This window comes from Excalfactoria chinensis, chromosome 6 (genome assembly GCF_039878825.1).
Source record: "Excalfactoria chinensis isolate bCotChi1 chromosome 6, bCotChi1.hap2, whole genome shotgun sequence".
Classification (NCBI taxonomy): domain Eukaryota; kingdom Metazoa; phylum Chordata; class Aves; order Galliformes; family Phasianidae; genus Excalfactoria; species Excalfactoria chinensis.
Genome location: NC_092830.1, coordinates 22,490,070 through 22,505,745, shown reverse-complemented (window position 1 = coordinate 22,505,745; position 15,676 = coordinate 22,490,070). Strand labels below are relative to the sequence as shown.

The window sequence follows — 15,676 nt, the reverse complement described above, 5'->3', positions numbered from 1 at the left end:
TGTGCTGCCAGCTCATTGCCTCAGAGCACCAGGACAGACCAGGCCTGCAACAAGCTGCTGGAACTGTGTACCTGCATGTAATTCAAGCCTGCTTGTATTAGATCTGACATATTTAGATTGTGCTCAACGATGATGGATAGATGGTCTTTTCTTTGTGCGAGGATAACGGTGCAACGCTTTGGAGCCCTCAGGAACGGCCACGGAGTGCCCGCGTGTGGGGATGGGCACTGGTGCAATTTCAGTCTAAAGAGCTTTTAAAAAGCGAGTTTGGGGATGGGGGGCAGGTTGGAGAAATTCCCACGCAGCTGCTGAGAAGCGCTGAATCACGCTGCCCAAGGCCGCGCAGCCGGCGAGGGGCGGTGGGTAGGGAGGGCGCGGAGCTGCGGCACGGCCCGGCGCGGCTCCTCCGCAGCGCGGCCGCCACCCCCAGGCGGGCCCCCGCCCCTCGGGCCGCGATAGGCCGCGTCCCGTGGTCTGAGCGCCGCCGCCGGCCCCGCGCCCTCCTCCCGTCGCGGCTCGGTGTGCGGACGGCTCCGTGGCCGGGGGGAGGAGGGAGGGCCGCGCCGCGGGACACGCCTGGCCCGGCCGCGCGCCTTCAGTCGCTCGGAGCCGCGCAGCCCCGTCCTCGTCCTGTCAGCGGGCGCCCGCCCCCGCCCTGTCACGCGGTCCCGTGCCGGCCGCGGGGCTCGGCGGAGGAGGAACATAAACCCGCGGCGGGCCGCCTTCTTACACAGCTGCCTCGGCGCTGCTTTGTCGAGCCCTGCGAGCCGCCGGGCCCACTGGGCCTCCCCCAGCCCGGCAGGCATGCGGGTCCTGTTGCCTGCCGCCGTGTTGTTGTACAGCGTCGTTATTCCGGGCGCGTTCGCCGTCGGGAGAAGGAACGTGGACCCCGAGACGAATATGAACATCGTGAGTTGCGGGCGGGGGAACGCCGCTGGGGCGGGGCGGGTTGTAGCGGGGGGGAGAGCCGGGCTGGCATCGGTGCTGTGGCTGCAGCCTCTGAACGGCGGCAGTGTGAGCTCGGAGGTGCGTTGTGCCGTGCGGTTCCGGGAGAGCGGCCCCGGCTGTTGCTGGCCCCGGTGCCCCGCATCTCTCCTTCGAGTCCTGCTTGGTCCCCTGATGCCTGCAGTCGATCTCTCTCCTGTGATTTCTGAGCCAGCTGTGTGCGTTTTGCCACTTTTCTGCTTAATTGCTAGAAAAGATCATGCTGTTGGTGCCGTTCTCCTGCGGCTGCTTACCTTCCTGTTCTGTCCTTCCCTTCCAAAGAGAGATGAACTTATGTAGATTCCTCCTGGTTGAAGGTGTCCCGTGAGGAGTCCGCTGCTCCTAGCTCCACACAGCACCTCCCAAAATCAACCCCGGGTGTCCAAGCACTGCATGTACTCCAGGTTCAGTGTTGTGACATCGCCCTGCAGCACCTGTGCCAGTGCCCATGCAGGCTTTTTCCTTTCTTTCATCCTCTGCATGCCACTGTGGTACCAAGTGTTGCTGTGCTCATTTGTTTTTGGAAGATACTACTTTTCTTGAGAGAAAATCCTGGAATCAGGGAATGACCAAGGTTGAAATGTCACTTTTTACCTGGCGTTTCTGTCCCCAGAGCTTTGCCCTGTTACCAGAACCCCCCTTTCAATGCTGCAGTCTTCTTTTGCGCTTTAACAAAGGTGTGACAGTGGATGGGGCTAGGCAGACAAGTCCTCCGAAGTCCCTGAGTTATTTCTTGTACTCTGGCAGGCTCCTGCCTGGCGTAGGTCTTAGAAGAAACCTGTCTGTGGAGGGTGGAGGAATGGCTATGGCACACTCCTACTGCGTCCTGTAATTTCACCTTGCTGTTGGGAAGGAGCCTGGGGTACTCTGAGCATTTTAATGAATGGAGCAGGCTGGCAATCTGACTCCAAGCTGATTTCTTCTCTTTCTTCAGAGTCAAATTATTATGTTCAGGGGCTACCCCAGTGAGGAGTATGAAGTGACAACAGAAGATGGGTACATTCTTTCTGTTAACAGAATTCCTTATGGAAGAAAAGATCTGGGGCAGAGCAAAGGTAAGATTTATTTCTGCTTGGAAAAAAATTGTAAGGCATGGAAAAGTTCTACACTTTACAAATAAATAAATAGACAGTACGTCTTTTCCTACAGTCATCCAGAAGATTACAGACTGTAACCTGCAGAGTTACAGTGTGTGACTGGTGAATGTCATGGCCAGAAAGGCTTAGCTGTGTGTAGTGTGACTTCAGCGAGGGGAGGGTGAAGGAGTTAGAAACCTGCCTTCTCCTGGCATTTCCATTTTGTGACATTAATGCAATGCCTGTGTCGTTTGGTTCTTGAGGGTCTGAAAGGCCTGAATCTTCTGGTAGGGAGAAAATAGGGCGAAGACATTTTTAAAGATTAATTTAGTGTCTTGAAAAGAGTTTGACTGAAGCATTGTAGCATTGTTTCAAACCACACTGAAAAAAAAAAAAAATCATATAAAAAAGAATTTTGTTCGAAGTGCCTGAACATTTTCAGAAGTAGGCACAACTCGTATACCTCTTCATGTGAAATACAACTGAGCTATGAGAGTTCCCATTGGAAACTTCACTAAATAATTACTTCCTGATTTCTGGGGCACAGGGCGAAGAATCGTTTTGTTCATTCTAACCTCTGAAGCTGCCTTTGCATCAAGTTACAGGCTAGAACAAGTCCTGCTGTTGTGGTGTAATTTTGTATACACAGCTGCTTAAATTAGTGTGTATTATAATGAGAAAAAATCACTTCAAAGCATGCTGAGTAGAGTACATTTAAAATACGCTGCAAATCAGCATATGTAGGAGGTTATTGGCAGCAGTGAGCTCAGACCAGCGGTAGTCATCTATCCTAATGACTACTTCAGAACTTTGAGACTGAAAAGACATGCAATGAGAGGTTAAAAAGAAAAATGTGGCATTTATGTAATAAATGATTGATTGCCCTTTAGCTGTGGGTGCAAACAAGACTATGGGAAAATTCTTCTCCTCTTCTAAAGGCAAAGCAGCAGTATCACTTGCTTGTTCCACAGAAGTTGGGGTTTTTGCACTGTAAGGTTGGTGTGTAAAGACAGTGCGTGGATGAGGCCAGTCAAACCTGGCAGGTGCATTTGTACTTAAGTTTCAGAGAAACCCCAGGAAAAAGCTGCCTGGGACGTGTTGATTTTGTTAAATCTTTCATCTATGACATAAGCAAACAGAAGTTTCCTGACCTGTGGGAATTCTCCACATTCCCCCTGCCACACCCTCGACCCCAAGTTCATGTTTTGCAAAGTGCTTTAATTTTAAAAACAAGGATTACTGAGCACATTTGGGGAAGTACGATCTCTTAGAAGAATGAAGATCTCAAAGTTCATGTTGATCTTAAGTTTTTATAGACTTGGTATCTTTTCCCGGAAAGATACCAATGATGTGTTACTGCTGACTTAGCTTATATATGCCATAATTCTTTTGCAATACCTGCTTAATGTGAATAGGATCCCTTGGAATTATGGATCACATGATGTTTTGGAACAAAACCTACAGTTCTTGGCTTAAAAAAAGAGGGGGGGTGGGGGAAGCAAATGGAGAGCATAAAAAACAAAGTCAATGATTTTCATTTTTAGGTGTAACTAAAAATCTGTGCAATGCCATTGCACAGGTGAGAATGTCATTGAAATAAATTCTTCTTTCTTTTGGACAGATTTATATTTTCAGTAACTTTATTTAGGCCACGTATAGATTTACTGAAGTTTTAACTGTTTTACTGAAAGGAGCTGATGTGGCATGAGAAGAATGTAAGAGGGATTATATTTCTAAGTGTATTTTCCAGTTAGAATTGGGATTGTGTGTGATTAGAACAAAGTGTTACGTATAGGAAAAGGTATTTTTAAGTTTGTACCCTCCTTATTCCCCTTTTTGGGTTTTTAGGACCAAGGGTTATTAAAAATTACTATTGTCCAACTCAGTTTGTCTTGTGATTGCACAAGTCATGTGCTTTGGGAAGTGAAAACGGAACTGGCAGAAGTTCAGATGCTTGTGATCAACAGGAGGACAGAATCGAAGCATTGAAGGATTCAAACAGCTTCCCCCTTTCCATGTTCATGAAATTTATAAATAAATAAATAAATTGGTTTATCTGAGTTTAGTGAAAGGAAAGAAAATACAAAGCTAGAATTGATCATCACTGAAAACAAACTTAGCGTGAGGCTTGAAAATCCTGCACACAGAAAGAGATAAACTATTACTACAGTACAGGAAACATTAACGTGGGATTGTGCTGTCCTGAATGCTTGTTCAGCATTGCTGGAGATTTGCTTATTTTGCATGGGCACCATGTCACGATGTTTCTATTTTTTAAATGAAATGGGAAAAACAGGCACCAGAAAGCTCCCTCTTCCTAGACATAAAGGCTGCTGTGGGGGAGAAATGCTACTGATTTGGATTTGTGGAATTCACAGTAAACCTTTATGCACACAGCCTGATTGTGACTGTTTTTGCTGAAAGATCTAAGTCCACTTTATCAATGGAAGGTACTGTGTGAACTTGGTACTGGAGTAGAATGATGTATCATTGGAGGAAGTGAATTCCTGAGTAATTTCTGGCATTCAAATAAATATTACCATGTCTCAGATTTCAGTTATTAAAGCAGAGATAAAGGAATCGTTTCCTGTTCTGGGGTAAGAATGTCAGGAGAGAAGTTTCCTAAATTTCATGTGGATGTTCTTTGTGGTGCTTTAGCTACTTACATTAAGGCAAGAAAGGCCTTTGAAACTTAAACTATCTTATCTACCCACATTGTTCTTTGGATTCTACCAAGAGCTTTGGTAACAAAAAGGTACTGTATGGGGCTAATATTGGTACTGCTAATCTTAGTAGATGAAATATTCAGAGTACAAAACTGAAGCAGACTTTCAGTTACTCACCTGAATTTTCCTTAGCTTTCTATTAAGATGGAGTTGCAAGCCTATGATAAATGCTTTGTTTTTCAGGTCCAAGGCCTGCTGTGTTTTTGCAACATGGTTTGCTTGCTGATGGCAGCAACTGGATCACAAACTTGGATTACAACAGCCTTGGCTTTATGCTGGCAGATGCTGGCTATGATGTATGGCTGGGAAACAGCAGAGGGAACACCTGGTCCAGGAAACATATACACTTCACAGTGAAGCAAGAAGAGTTCTGGATTTTCAGGTACCCTCATCTTTGTAGACAAACGATGCATGCTGTTGGTGAGCAGGCTTCTGTCTTTTCCTGTCACCCCATTTTAGTTGTGGTGTGAATGCATAAGATGCTTTCTTTCTGTTTGTGCCCTGTCACATATGTAGAGGTATATATAAAGGGAAACTTTATGATCAGCGTTGTGTCCTGAGACAGCTTTCATAGGTGGTCAGTAGGACAGTAATTACTTTCAGCAATACTTGGTACGATGACAGCATCAGAGTATAGTTTCATCCAAAGGAAGCTTTTCCTTATGCCTAGACAGCTGGTCTTCAGAACAGTAAAGCTCTATGCAACTATTACACTTTGATTATTTTGTCTTTGCTTTGTAGCTTTGATGAGATGGCTAAATATGATATTCCAGCTTCTGTGGACTTCATTTTGAAGAAAACTGGCCAGGAACAAGTATTTTATGTTGGCCATTCACAGGGCACCACCATGGGTATGTGAGAAGATGCATTCAGTAGAAAATGTGTGTTTGAAATGATGACAAGTTCTATGTGTATAGTTTAATGATGTTAAAAAGAAAAGACTTTAAAAATCTGTAGCTTTTGTTTTTTGACTGCTTTCTGAAATATTCATTGTCAAGAAGAAAAAGATTAGTATTTCCATTCTTACTTAAAGTGGGAAGCTGTTGTAATGAGAAGCTGAAGTCACAGATTCAGTACAATTCGTACTGAAATATGTATCTTGAGAAGCTACATGTAATAATGTGGAATCATTAGACATATGTAGAATAAATCCGCCATTTCCAGAATATTTACTGTATGGAAGGCCTGCATCAAGTGCTTTTAGACCTGCAAATAAAAAGAAGACTATTTGGTTACTCAGCACAAACTTCTTATTTTCAGAAGATAAGAAATCCTTGTGATCTTAACAGTCACGCTATTGATCTAAAAGCTTTCTCACACATCTTAGAAAATCCACATAAAATTCTTGTCTATTGTGATTCAGTGATGATGCTAGTTAATTATTCTCTTATTGTTTGCAGCTTTCATTGCTTTTTCAACTTTGCCAAAGCTGGCCAAGAAAATAAAAATGTTCTTTGCCTTGGCACCAGTAGCTACAGTCAAGTTTGCCACCAGCCCTCTGACAAAGCTGGGAGCGTTTCCTGATCTGCTGATCAAGGTTTGTTTTTGCATGTTCATATTTTAAGCCAAAGGAAGAGTGTCTCTGGCTAAAAAAAAGTGTAACAAAGAATGTTAATAGCTGTGGATTAGAGATTAGCGGGTTCCACAGGAACACCAGGCTGGTTTTTCCACAGTAATGCTATACAAGTCAGCAGTGGCTGCTCTGGTTTTACTGCTGTCTTATGAGACAGTTTGTATCAGTGTTAAGATGTACCTTACAAGTACAACATCATAAGTTGAATAAAATAATGGTTGTTTTCAGTAACTTATATCTGGAATTTAGGCTTAAGGAATAACATAATAATTGTTCTTCTTTAAGAAGAATCATGTGATAGCTTTATATAGTGTACTTCTTGATTTTTCGTGAACTTTAACAGATTTATTTCACAATAACTATTAAGTATAGGAGAAAGGTCCATCAGAGGGTGATGATGCACAGCAGCTTTATTTAGATGTTGAGTCATCTTCTGGAGATTATCTTTCACCATGAACAGCAAAGGGAATGTAGGCAGACTGGCAGGCTGCAGTCAGTGCCTGGAGTCAAACATTGTGAGCACCCTCCTATGTGTCATTTTTAATTATCACATTTCTTTATACCACCTGTGGCGATTTCCATGCAGACCTGCTTGTCCTTGGAGATAAACCCTTGTTCTGGTTTACTGCATGTTTGTATGCGTTATTTGCTCTCTGCACCAAAAGCAGTTAACATAAAAGTGGTACATTGTGATGAACTTTGTGTGAGGAGGAGTAGCTGATCAGTGCCTTGTGCAGATGCTCGTGTTGTGCATGACTCTCACAGTGTCTTGCAAAAAAAAAAACCAACAAGCGGATTGCACAATTATGAGAGCCACAAACCTGTACATCAGTCACATTCTTAAAAATGCTGTATCACTTTCTGAGGAAGTGAGTGGGCCAATTTAAAATGCTGGAAGTTTTAAAAATACTAACAAGAGGAAGTAGCCACAACAGCTCGTGCAACTTATTTTTCTTGCAAATTCCACTCTTCGAGCCATGTAAGTGCAAGGCTGTTTCACATTAGCAGGTGCAGCTTCACCTTAAATGATTCTGAAGACAAGAAACTCCATAGTACTCCTGTAAAATACGGAATTTAAAAATGAATTGAACTTGAAGTTAGATTTGCAATTGCATAATTGTCCCAGATTCCATTTACATTTTGTGGGTGGTAATTCACTGCACTGTGTAGCAGAAGCGCTAACTCTGACCTTTCCATAGGACTGTAAACAAGGTTGATAAGGAGGTAGGTGAGTTTTTTTGTATGATTTATTTGTGCAAATGGAAATAATTACCTTAAGAATTTTTTTTAGTATTGGAACTAAAACCAAGTGATACCGTTCAGTTACATGTCTGTGCTGTGTTTGTTGTTTTGTAGAATTTGTTTGGAAAGAAGCAATTTCTTCCTCAGAATTTTTGGCTGAAGTGGCTAGCTACCCACGTTTGCACCCACAGAATACTTGATGACCTTTGTGGCAATTTATTCTTCCTTCTGTGTGGCTTTAATGAGAGAAACTTGAATATGGTATGTTTTTATGTCTTTTAGTAGTGACGTTATTGCAAACTCTTAATATGGTATTGAGTGTATCACTGTACCAATTGTTCTCTACCTGTAATTAGAAAATAATGCCCTTGTTATGCAGAGTGCAAATGAATGTGTTTCCTTGGTGTTGCTGTAATTGTCCAGTTGGAATGGATAGATTTTTTTCTAAAAAAAGGTACTGAGAAGCTAAAATAAATTATTTTAGATGTTTTGGAGCAGAAGGTAAAAGAAATGAATGCGATGGATCAGGAATGTCATTCATCTTTGAAAGAAGAGAGGAATAAAGATGCCATTTTCTACTACTTTCAGTGAAACTATTGAAATTTCTGGTTTCTTGGTGGACATGTGCAGTTGTTTTCTCTGGGGCCAATGTCCATCCCTGCTGATGACTTAGTCTCTGGTCCTAGTTGCACAGGGCTTGTCTGTATAACTTTTTATTACATAAAAGCTTGTTCATAGGATGGGATGGCTTGGCATGGAAGGGACCTCAAAGAGCATCTAGTTCCAGTCCCCATGCTGTGGGTGGGGTTGCCAACCACTAAACCAGGCCAGTCACTAGATCAGGCTGCCCGGGGCCCCATCCAACCTGGTCTTGAACACCTCCAGGGATGGGGCATCCACAGCCTTTCTGGGCAGCTGTGCCTGCACCTAATAACCATCTGAGTGACAACTTCCATCTTATCTAGTTAACAACATGCTTCTATGTTAATGCTTCTATGTCCTTGAAATCAGTGGAAGCTGGTATCAGATTACCCATCCATAGAAGGATGTCTTTAGAGTGAGATGGAATTAGTGTTACTTTCATCACCACTCACCATGTGTGAAAATGCACTTTGTATGTCAACACAAGGGTACAGTTTTTTGATAATCCCTTGTCCAAGATATACAGAGTTAATGGTGAGATATATATATTTTATTTTGGGATACTTAGTTTCCCCTGGATATTGTGTACTTTTAAACTGCAGATGTATGAAGCTTTGAGAAGTTGTTAATTGACAGTTACTCATTTAGATGTAGAGTAACTGATTTTCTCTGAAGGTCTATGTAAGTATTTAATGTGTTTCCAACTCTTACAATTCTAACACTTTTAAAAAGGTGCTCTAACTATACAATAATTAGGTAAGTCATTATTACATTTAAAAATGAGATATAAGTTACACAGTTAATTGCAATAAATATGAAACTTTTACCTTACCTGTTTGTATTGCGCTGTTAAGTGATTTTATTTCCTTTTTTTTTAAGAGTAGTTTTACGAAGAATTGTTAATTTTGTGTTAGTTGTCCCAGAAGCAATAATGGGTAGAACTTTTGTGCTGTGAAATGTAAGTTGTGTTAATTATCTTGTTGCAGAGCCGTGTGGATGTGTACTCATCACATTGCCCTGCGGGGACATCTGTACAAAACATGATCCACTGGAGCCAGGTAGACTTTTCAGAATCTAAGTTGTCCGTGACTCTAGCTTGTCTGTGGGATACTGACAGCCCTGATATTTAAGTGGAATAAAATTTCTAAGTATGTATGTAGCATAGCCTCGATGAAATTCTGGAACTGCTAATGATCAGAACAGTGAATGTTCACTGCAGCTGCTTTGATATTGACCTTATGGTGACTAGCACTCTTCCCCATTTCAATAAAGGCATGCTGGTGTTAAGCAGTTCAGGCCAATACACAACACAAGTGGAATGACTTAACCCATGGAGATGCTGTAACAAATATTTGCTTGCCTTTCAGCAAGCCTTGTTTTGACTATAAGTTCCATTTTTAACCAGGGAAGAACAGCAGGCTTTCTGTTCAACTATATTGTTTGGTTTTATTTTATGTGTTATTAGTATATTTTGAACTTCACCTCAGTACATGGTTAATTCATGCCTATGATGCTGCTGTGTTACTCAGCAGGCCCAGCAATATGCTGGCACATGGGAGGAGGCTGTTGGGGAAGCAGTGATCATTGCTGTGTTTGATCTAGTAGCTGGACTTGTTCATTCATTCACAAGCGATCTGTTGCACTGTACACAGTGGTTGAGTGTTGAATGGAAGGAAATTTGTGAATGTTTTTTTTCATTTTTCAGAGAGGGGAAATGGTGTTAAGTAAGAGTAGACTTCATAATGAAAGTTCACTACTGTATTAATGTAAATTGCGTTGAAAGTAATGCCTTCTATTTATTTACATGGAAATGACAACAGATGTAAGAGTAAAATAATGCGATTTGATAGAGCAAATTCTCGGATGTTTTCCAACATAGTCACCTCTACTAGCTATGCATTTTTGCCAGCAGTGAACAAGAGCCTGTATACTGCATTTGTAAGTGTCTATGCCAGTGGAGGTGACACACCGTTGCTATCACTGCTGAAATCTGCCACCTGCTGCCTCGCAGTGTTCACATCTGCTGTTTGGACTCCAGAAACATTAAGAAAAGCATCAAGGAATATCAATAGGTGCCATTGTTTTTCTGCATGGGGGAATTCAGTGGTATATCTTTGCTTCGGATGCCATTGTGTCAGACTGCCCCTCTGCTGCCATCTGTCTCTCAGCAACAAACAGTGATAAAATACTGCAGGAAGGGTTCAACCTCTGCTACCATACCAACATCTGACTCTGACACTGTGGGTCAAAATAATAAAATTGGAGACATTACTTTTGGAGCAATCCTGGAACATTTAGACAACTACGCAGCTGTTTAAGATGCAAGCATAAAGTTGTCGCATCCTGGCTTTGGATACTGAAAACTATTTTCTTTAGTCTTTCCTACTGTTGTTATGGCAGTCTGTGGTATAGAATCTTAATGTTTCCAACTCACAAGATGTGAGGCAAAGCAATGTCCTTTTGTCCTTGTTACTACTTGGCATTTCAGTGTCTCGTGTGTGATTCGCCTTTGTCAGTTCTCCAGCAGGCAGTGTCTTTTTTTTTTTTTCTTTTTTTTTTTTTTTTTCTTTTTAATCCCTTTGATCAAAGTTTTTTGCATTTTCAATGTGTGTGTGAATGTTTGTTTGCTTCTAGGCTGTGAAATCTGGGGAACTCAAAGCTTATGACTGGGGAAGCAAGGCTGCAAATATGGCTCACTACAACCAGGTAGATACCTTTCATGGCTCTCTTTACAATCTTTGAGTGTCACAAGAACAAGTCTTTGGGCACTTACTCAAGGTGCTGCATTTATGCTGCGTTCTAAATGGCATTGCTTAGTAACCAGACTGGAGATGTGCCTTTTCAAAAACAAAGAAATAAAACACAAGCCCCCACCAAAAGGAAAAAGGAAAAAAGAAACCACAGTCAGGAAGCACGGAGCCATAGAGCTTGAATCACTATGGAGGTAGTCTTGAATCACTATGGAGTCCATGCTCAGATATGAAGTCGTGGTGGCACAGTGTTTCTTGAAGATCATCCTTTTGTTAAGACTTAATTACGGTTCTGCCTACATCGTGAAATCCCAGTGCACTTCTCACAAGAAGGAACATGCTGTAAATTCATATTTGTTGCTTATCCTTAGCTTCTTAATCTTCACGGGTGTTTGTTTCTAAATTGCTATGTGTAGTACTAAAAATATTTTGCCCCTTGTTATTTTAGTGACTGGAAAATAATGCAGCATTATACTTCCAGAGGAGCTATCACTTCTGGTGTTTAATTGAGATTAGAAATTCTTGAATGAAGTGTGCAGTGAGAAGTCTCAGAGAATACTTCAGTATAATCCTCCTGGCTTGCAGGCTCTCCAAGCCACATTTTTGCTGCTGTGTGTAATATAATATTGCAGGATACTTTGGAGTTAACATTTTTCTTGACAGTCAGGATTCCATTTGTACTTCTGACAGTCCAAAAGCAAAAGAGAAAGTCAGTCTGGCACATCTTTATAGTTACTAGTGTATTACACTGCAGTTTAGTACCACCCTAGAGACTTGTTCTTTCTTATGCTTTTGTTTCTGCTTTTTTTGTCCCTCAGTCTACTCCACCTTTCTACAAAGTAAAAGAGATGACTGTGCCAACTGCTGTATGGACTGGTGGGCAGGACTTACTGGCAGACCCAAAGGATGTCGCCATGCTGCTCACTCAGATCACAAACTTGGTTTACCACAAACACATTCCAGAATGGGAACACTTGGATTTCATCTGGGGCCTTGATGCACCTCACCGCATGTATAATGAAATGATTAACATGATGAGGAAGTATCTGTAAACCAGCATGGTATTTCAGAATATTAGTTCACCAAAAATTCACCTTTCTGGAGCATTTGCTTTCCTGGCAGCAATGCTGTGTTGCTTATTTATGTTGTGTTTTTAAAATGCCAGCAATGACTACTAAATGGGATTCATATTTGATCATTTTTTTTCCTCAGTATTATTTTTCTCTCCTGCAATAATCTTCATTCTAACCTGCTGATTTTGCACACAATAGCACAAGACCAAAAGAAGAACAAGCAGTGTAACTCTGCACACATATCGTGTGTACAGAGGCAGTGACGTCTGAAAGACAAAGTAGTCCACTGAGCACTAGAGATGCTTGAGAATTTAGAAGTGTTTTGCTCTGTGTAAAACACTGCCACTTCTTACTGCATTGCCATTTCTGAGTACCTTTCAGAAGTACTCCTTGTATTGCAGTGACCCCATTTGATGCTGGTACTTCAAAAAGCACTTAGTGACTTCCTGTCGTGTTATTTTAGCCATTAACCAGAAGCTAGCTATATCAGATGACTTTCAGTATTGCCAAGAAGAATTGTCTTGAAGATCTTGAAGATCACCACTGTCGATTGGAAATCAAGACAAATGCACTAATCAAACAGCATCACTGAAGCTTTCCATGTTCCACATAATAGCTATGGATAAGGACTGTTACTTGCCCTTGCTAATTCCTGGAACAGAAGAAGCAGTTAAAAGGAATAAAAGAAATACCACTTTTATCTTTGTGAATAGGTTGTGACTTACTATGAGAATGACGTAAAACATTTGTATTTTATTTGCACTGACCACTAGAAAACTCTTTTCTTCCCCCCGGCTACTACACTTCTGGTCAGGGAAGGGCCAATGCATTAATTCTATGTGTTGAGCAACTTAGTTTTTGCATTGACTCTTCTCCTTAATCATCTGCTGCTTTGAAGGTCTGTTTACTTTTTAGCTGGTTGCATGGTGCTTGCCACCATTGTGTTCAGGAACTGTAAAGTATGCTGGTGAAGCCTGGCAGTATTTATGTCAATTTCCATTTGTCTGTTTCTACTTTAAAGTGGGGCCCCCATTCAGTAGGGGTAGAGAATTCACATTTGCTTTAGGGGTCTGACTTTGGAGCTATAGTTGTCTCTGGTGTAGGTGCCTTGCTCTTTCCATTGACTATGCAGGGAACTTTGACTCCTGAATTTCATGCCTAATGGAGATGTGTGAATCATCTCCAGAGTCAGTTACCTCAGTCCAGATGGTAATATCTGTGCCATAGTTAGAGTTCGTTCCAGATCTCTGTAATCCTAAGAGAAAGAATTGCCTTTTGTATATGGCATAGAAAATAGTACACTTTAAATTGAGGTGGCCTCCCTTTTTTTTTTTTTTTTCCTAATTGGAAAAAGGAAACCACACAAGTTGTATAAGCCATAAATTAGGGTTTGTTTTGTTTTTTACTCCTATTTCAGTCTTAGGGAGTCCTCAGGCTTTGTTTAAGGAAAAAAAGTGGTTTGTGGTATTTCAGTTGTGATTCCTAGGAGGACCTTTAAGTTTGCTTTGTATTTGTAGCAGCTACGTTTGCTTCACATTGATGTGCTGGAAGGAAGACCGTGGGAATCCCAATTGACTAACTCTGCAGCTGTGATGGTATGATGGCAAGAGCCTTGAGTGTTATGTTCATTAAACTTGAGATATCTCAATAAATGTGAGAGACCTGCTCAGAGTTTGGAGTGATGTGATCTGTTTCCCTTCTTGTTTCATGAATGCGTGTGAACCTTTGTGCCAGAGAGCTCAGAGAGCTAAGTCTATTCTCACAACTATTCATCCATAAAACAAGTACAATAAAAAGTAAAGTAGCCAACTTCCATTTTACTTTTGTCATCAGAGAAGCTTTGCCTAAACGTAAAGGGCTGTTTCTGAGACTTTTAGATAAAGCACAAACTATAAATAACTGTTCAACTGCTTCGTCATTCTCTAAGCCTGCAGGTTAAGAGTTTCTTTCAAAACACTGGTGTGGTGAAAAGCTCCTTGTATCACATCCTTAAACCTTGGGCAATTAGATTGCTTAACCGAGTGTCTGGTAATCTCATAAATAGCATGTAACCTCATTATACAACAGGGAACTAATTTTTTCTTGGTGAATTTGATGTGAATACCCAGCTTCAGTAATAAATAAGCTCAGGTCATACCTTTCTGTCCATCCTGAATACAGTAGATGTGTGCAGTCAGGATGGCAGGGTGTATTAAATCCTGTGCTTTGCCAGCTTTGGCACTTGTTAAAACTCCTGTGTGCCTGGAAATAAAACCAGAATAATGGAAGATTTGCACCAAGCCATTATAGATGTTCTGTCCTTTGCTGGAGCAAGGATGCCTGTATAAACTGGGAGCTGCTGTGCTGTCCCTAACCTGCTAGTTACAAGCATTTCATGAGACAAAGTTGGAGAAGCGTCATCAGTGGAGAGACATGCAAGATAACACATGCTGAATGGGATGGAGAAGAGTGAGGCTTTTGATCTAATAAGGAGCAATACTGAATACTGTGTTTCTCAAAGAAGACCTTGCATATTTGATGCCTGTTCTATAGACCATCTTTCTCTTACAGTGATGCTGAACATTGGCTGAAACGTAAGCTTCGAATAATACAGAAGTGTACTGATAGGGAACATAGATGGTCTTCCACTGGGATTTGGTGATGTGAGCCAACTATGGCAGAAAGCTGGAGACAGCAGTCCCCGCACAGCTAATGGATCATCATACTCACTGACCTGCCTGCATGTGAGCAACATGCAGTCCTGGGCTGTCTCCCTGATCCACAGCAAAGATGGGCACGAAGGGATTGGAATGTTGGTATGGAAATAGTCGGATTAGGAAAACATCTTTGTTCTGTTAAGAAAAGCAGGCTGGCCTTAGGCTGAAGATTTTCATCCAAACAGGAGAGAAATATGTGCAGGAGAGGTCTGCAAGGACGCAGCACACCAGGCCTGGTGTTGGAGGGCTGCAGGAAGTAGTGGCTCTTGTCCCTTCTTGAGACACGTCCAGGATTTGATTCTCAGTATACCAGAACATAAGGAGTCTATAGGTTGAAAAAGACGTAAATATGCAAAGCCCCATCTTTTCCACCCAACCTGCCACATCTGTGACAAAGACCTATGTCTCCCAGCTTGGTGAAGTTGCCGTCCCCTGCCGAGCGGTGCGTTTTACTCTCCCAGCAGCGCTTACACAGGCTGGAGCCGTTCCAGCCGGCAGCTCCTGTCGGAAGACCCCGCATGGTGGCGCTGTTGCTCAGCGCGGCCGCCGCATCCCTCGCAGTGCCGAGCAGAGCCGGACGGCCGTCCCGGCCCGGGGGTGCCAGGCGGGCAGCGAGCGGGACGGGCTACTCGAACCGGACTCCTGCAGCAAGGTGAGTCCATGTGCGAAGGGCTCAGCTTGGCTGTGATTCCAGCTTGGTTAGCTGTTTAGAAGTGAGAGAAGGGAAAACCTTTAGCATCGTTTGCTCCAGTTACTCGCCTGCTTCCCTGTTACTGTCCTAAGTTTTCCTCTATGCTCTGCAGCACCTGCCTGTGCCATCAGGCTCAGCTGCACCGGGCTGTGCCTCTGCTCTGGTACAGCAACCATCTGTCTGCCCAGAGAGAGCAGGAGGCCGGTGGGAGGGAGAGAGGCTT

At 42.5% G+C, this 15,676-nt stretch overlaps 1 protein-coding gene across 1 annotated transcript; it reads left to right on the top strand.

Moving 5' to 3' along the window:
- The first annotated feature begins 473 nt into the window (after positions 1-473).
- On the top strand, positions 474-13,885 carry LIPA (lipase A, lysosomal acid type). The gene is made up of 9 exons (XM_072340547.1): positions 474-909; positions 1,919-2,039; positions 4,970-5,168; positions 5,528-5,637; positions 6,187-6,323; positions 7,716-7,862; positions 9,230-9,301; positions 10,878-10,949; positions 11,812-13,885. The coding sequence occupies exons 1-9, from the start codon at positions 805-807 to the stop codon at positions 12,043-12,045; spliced, it is 1,197 nt and encodes a 398-aa protein (XP_072196648.1). The 5' UTR covers positions 474-804; the 3' UTR covers positions 12,046-13,885.
- Positions 13,886-15,676: the final 1,791 nt, after the last annotated feature.

What these genes read in the sequence shown, in the direction of transcription:
- LIPA (XM_072340547.1), top strand. Translation starts at nt 805, where the DNA reads ATGCGGGTCCTGTTGCCTGCCGCCGTGTTGTTGTACAGCGTCGTTATT. An exon ending in AGATCTGGGGCAGAGCAAAG is followed by an intron (nt 2,040 to 4,969) that starts GTAAGATTTATT and finishes TTTGTTTTTCAG; the next exon opens with GTCCAAGGCCTGCTGTGTTT. An exon ending in ATGAGAGAAACTTGAATATG is followed by an intron (nt 7,863 to 9,229) that starts GTATGTTTTTAT and finishes ATCTTGTTGCAG; the next exon opens with AGCCGTGTGGATGTGTACTC.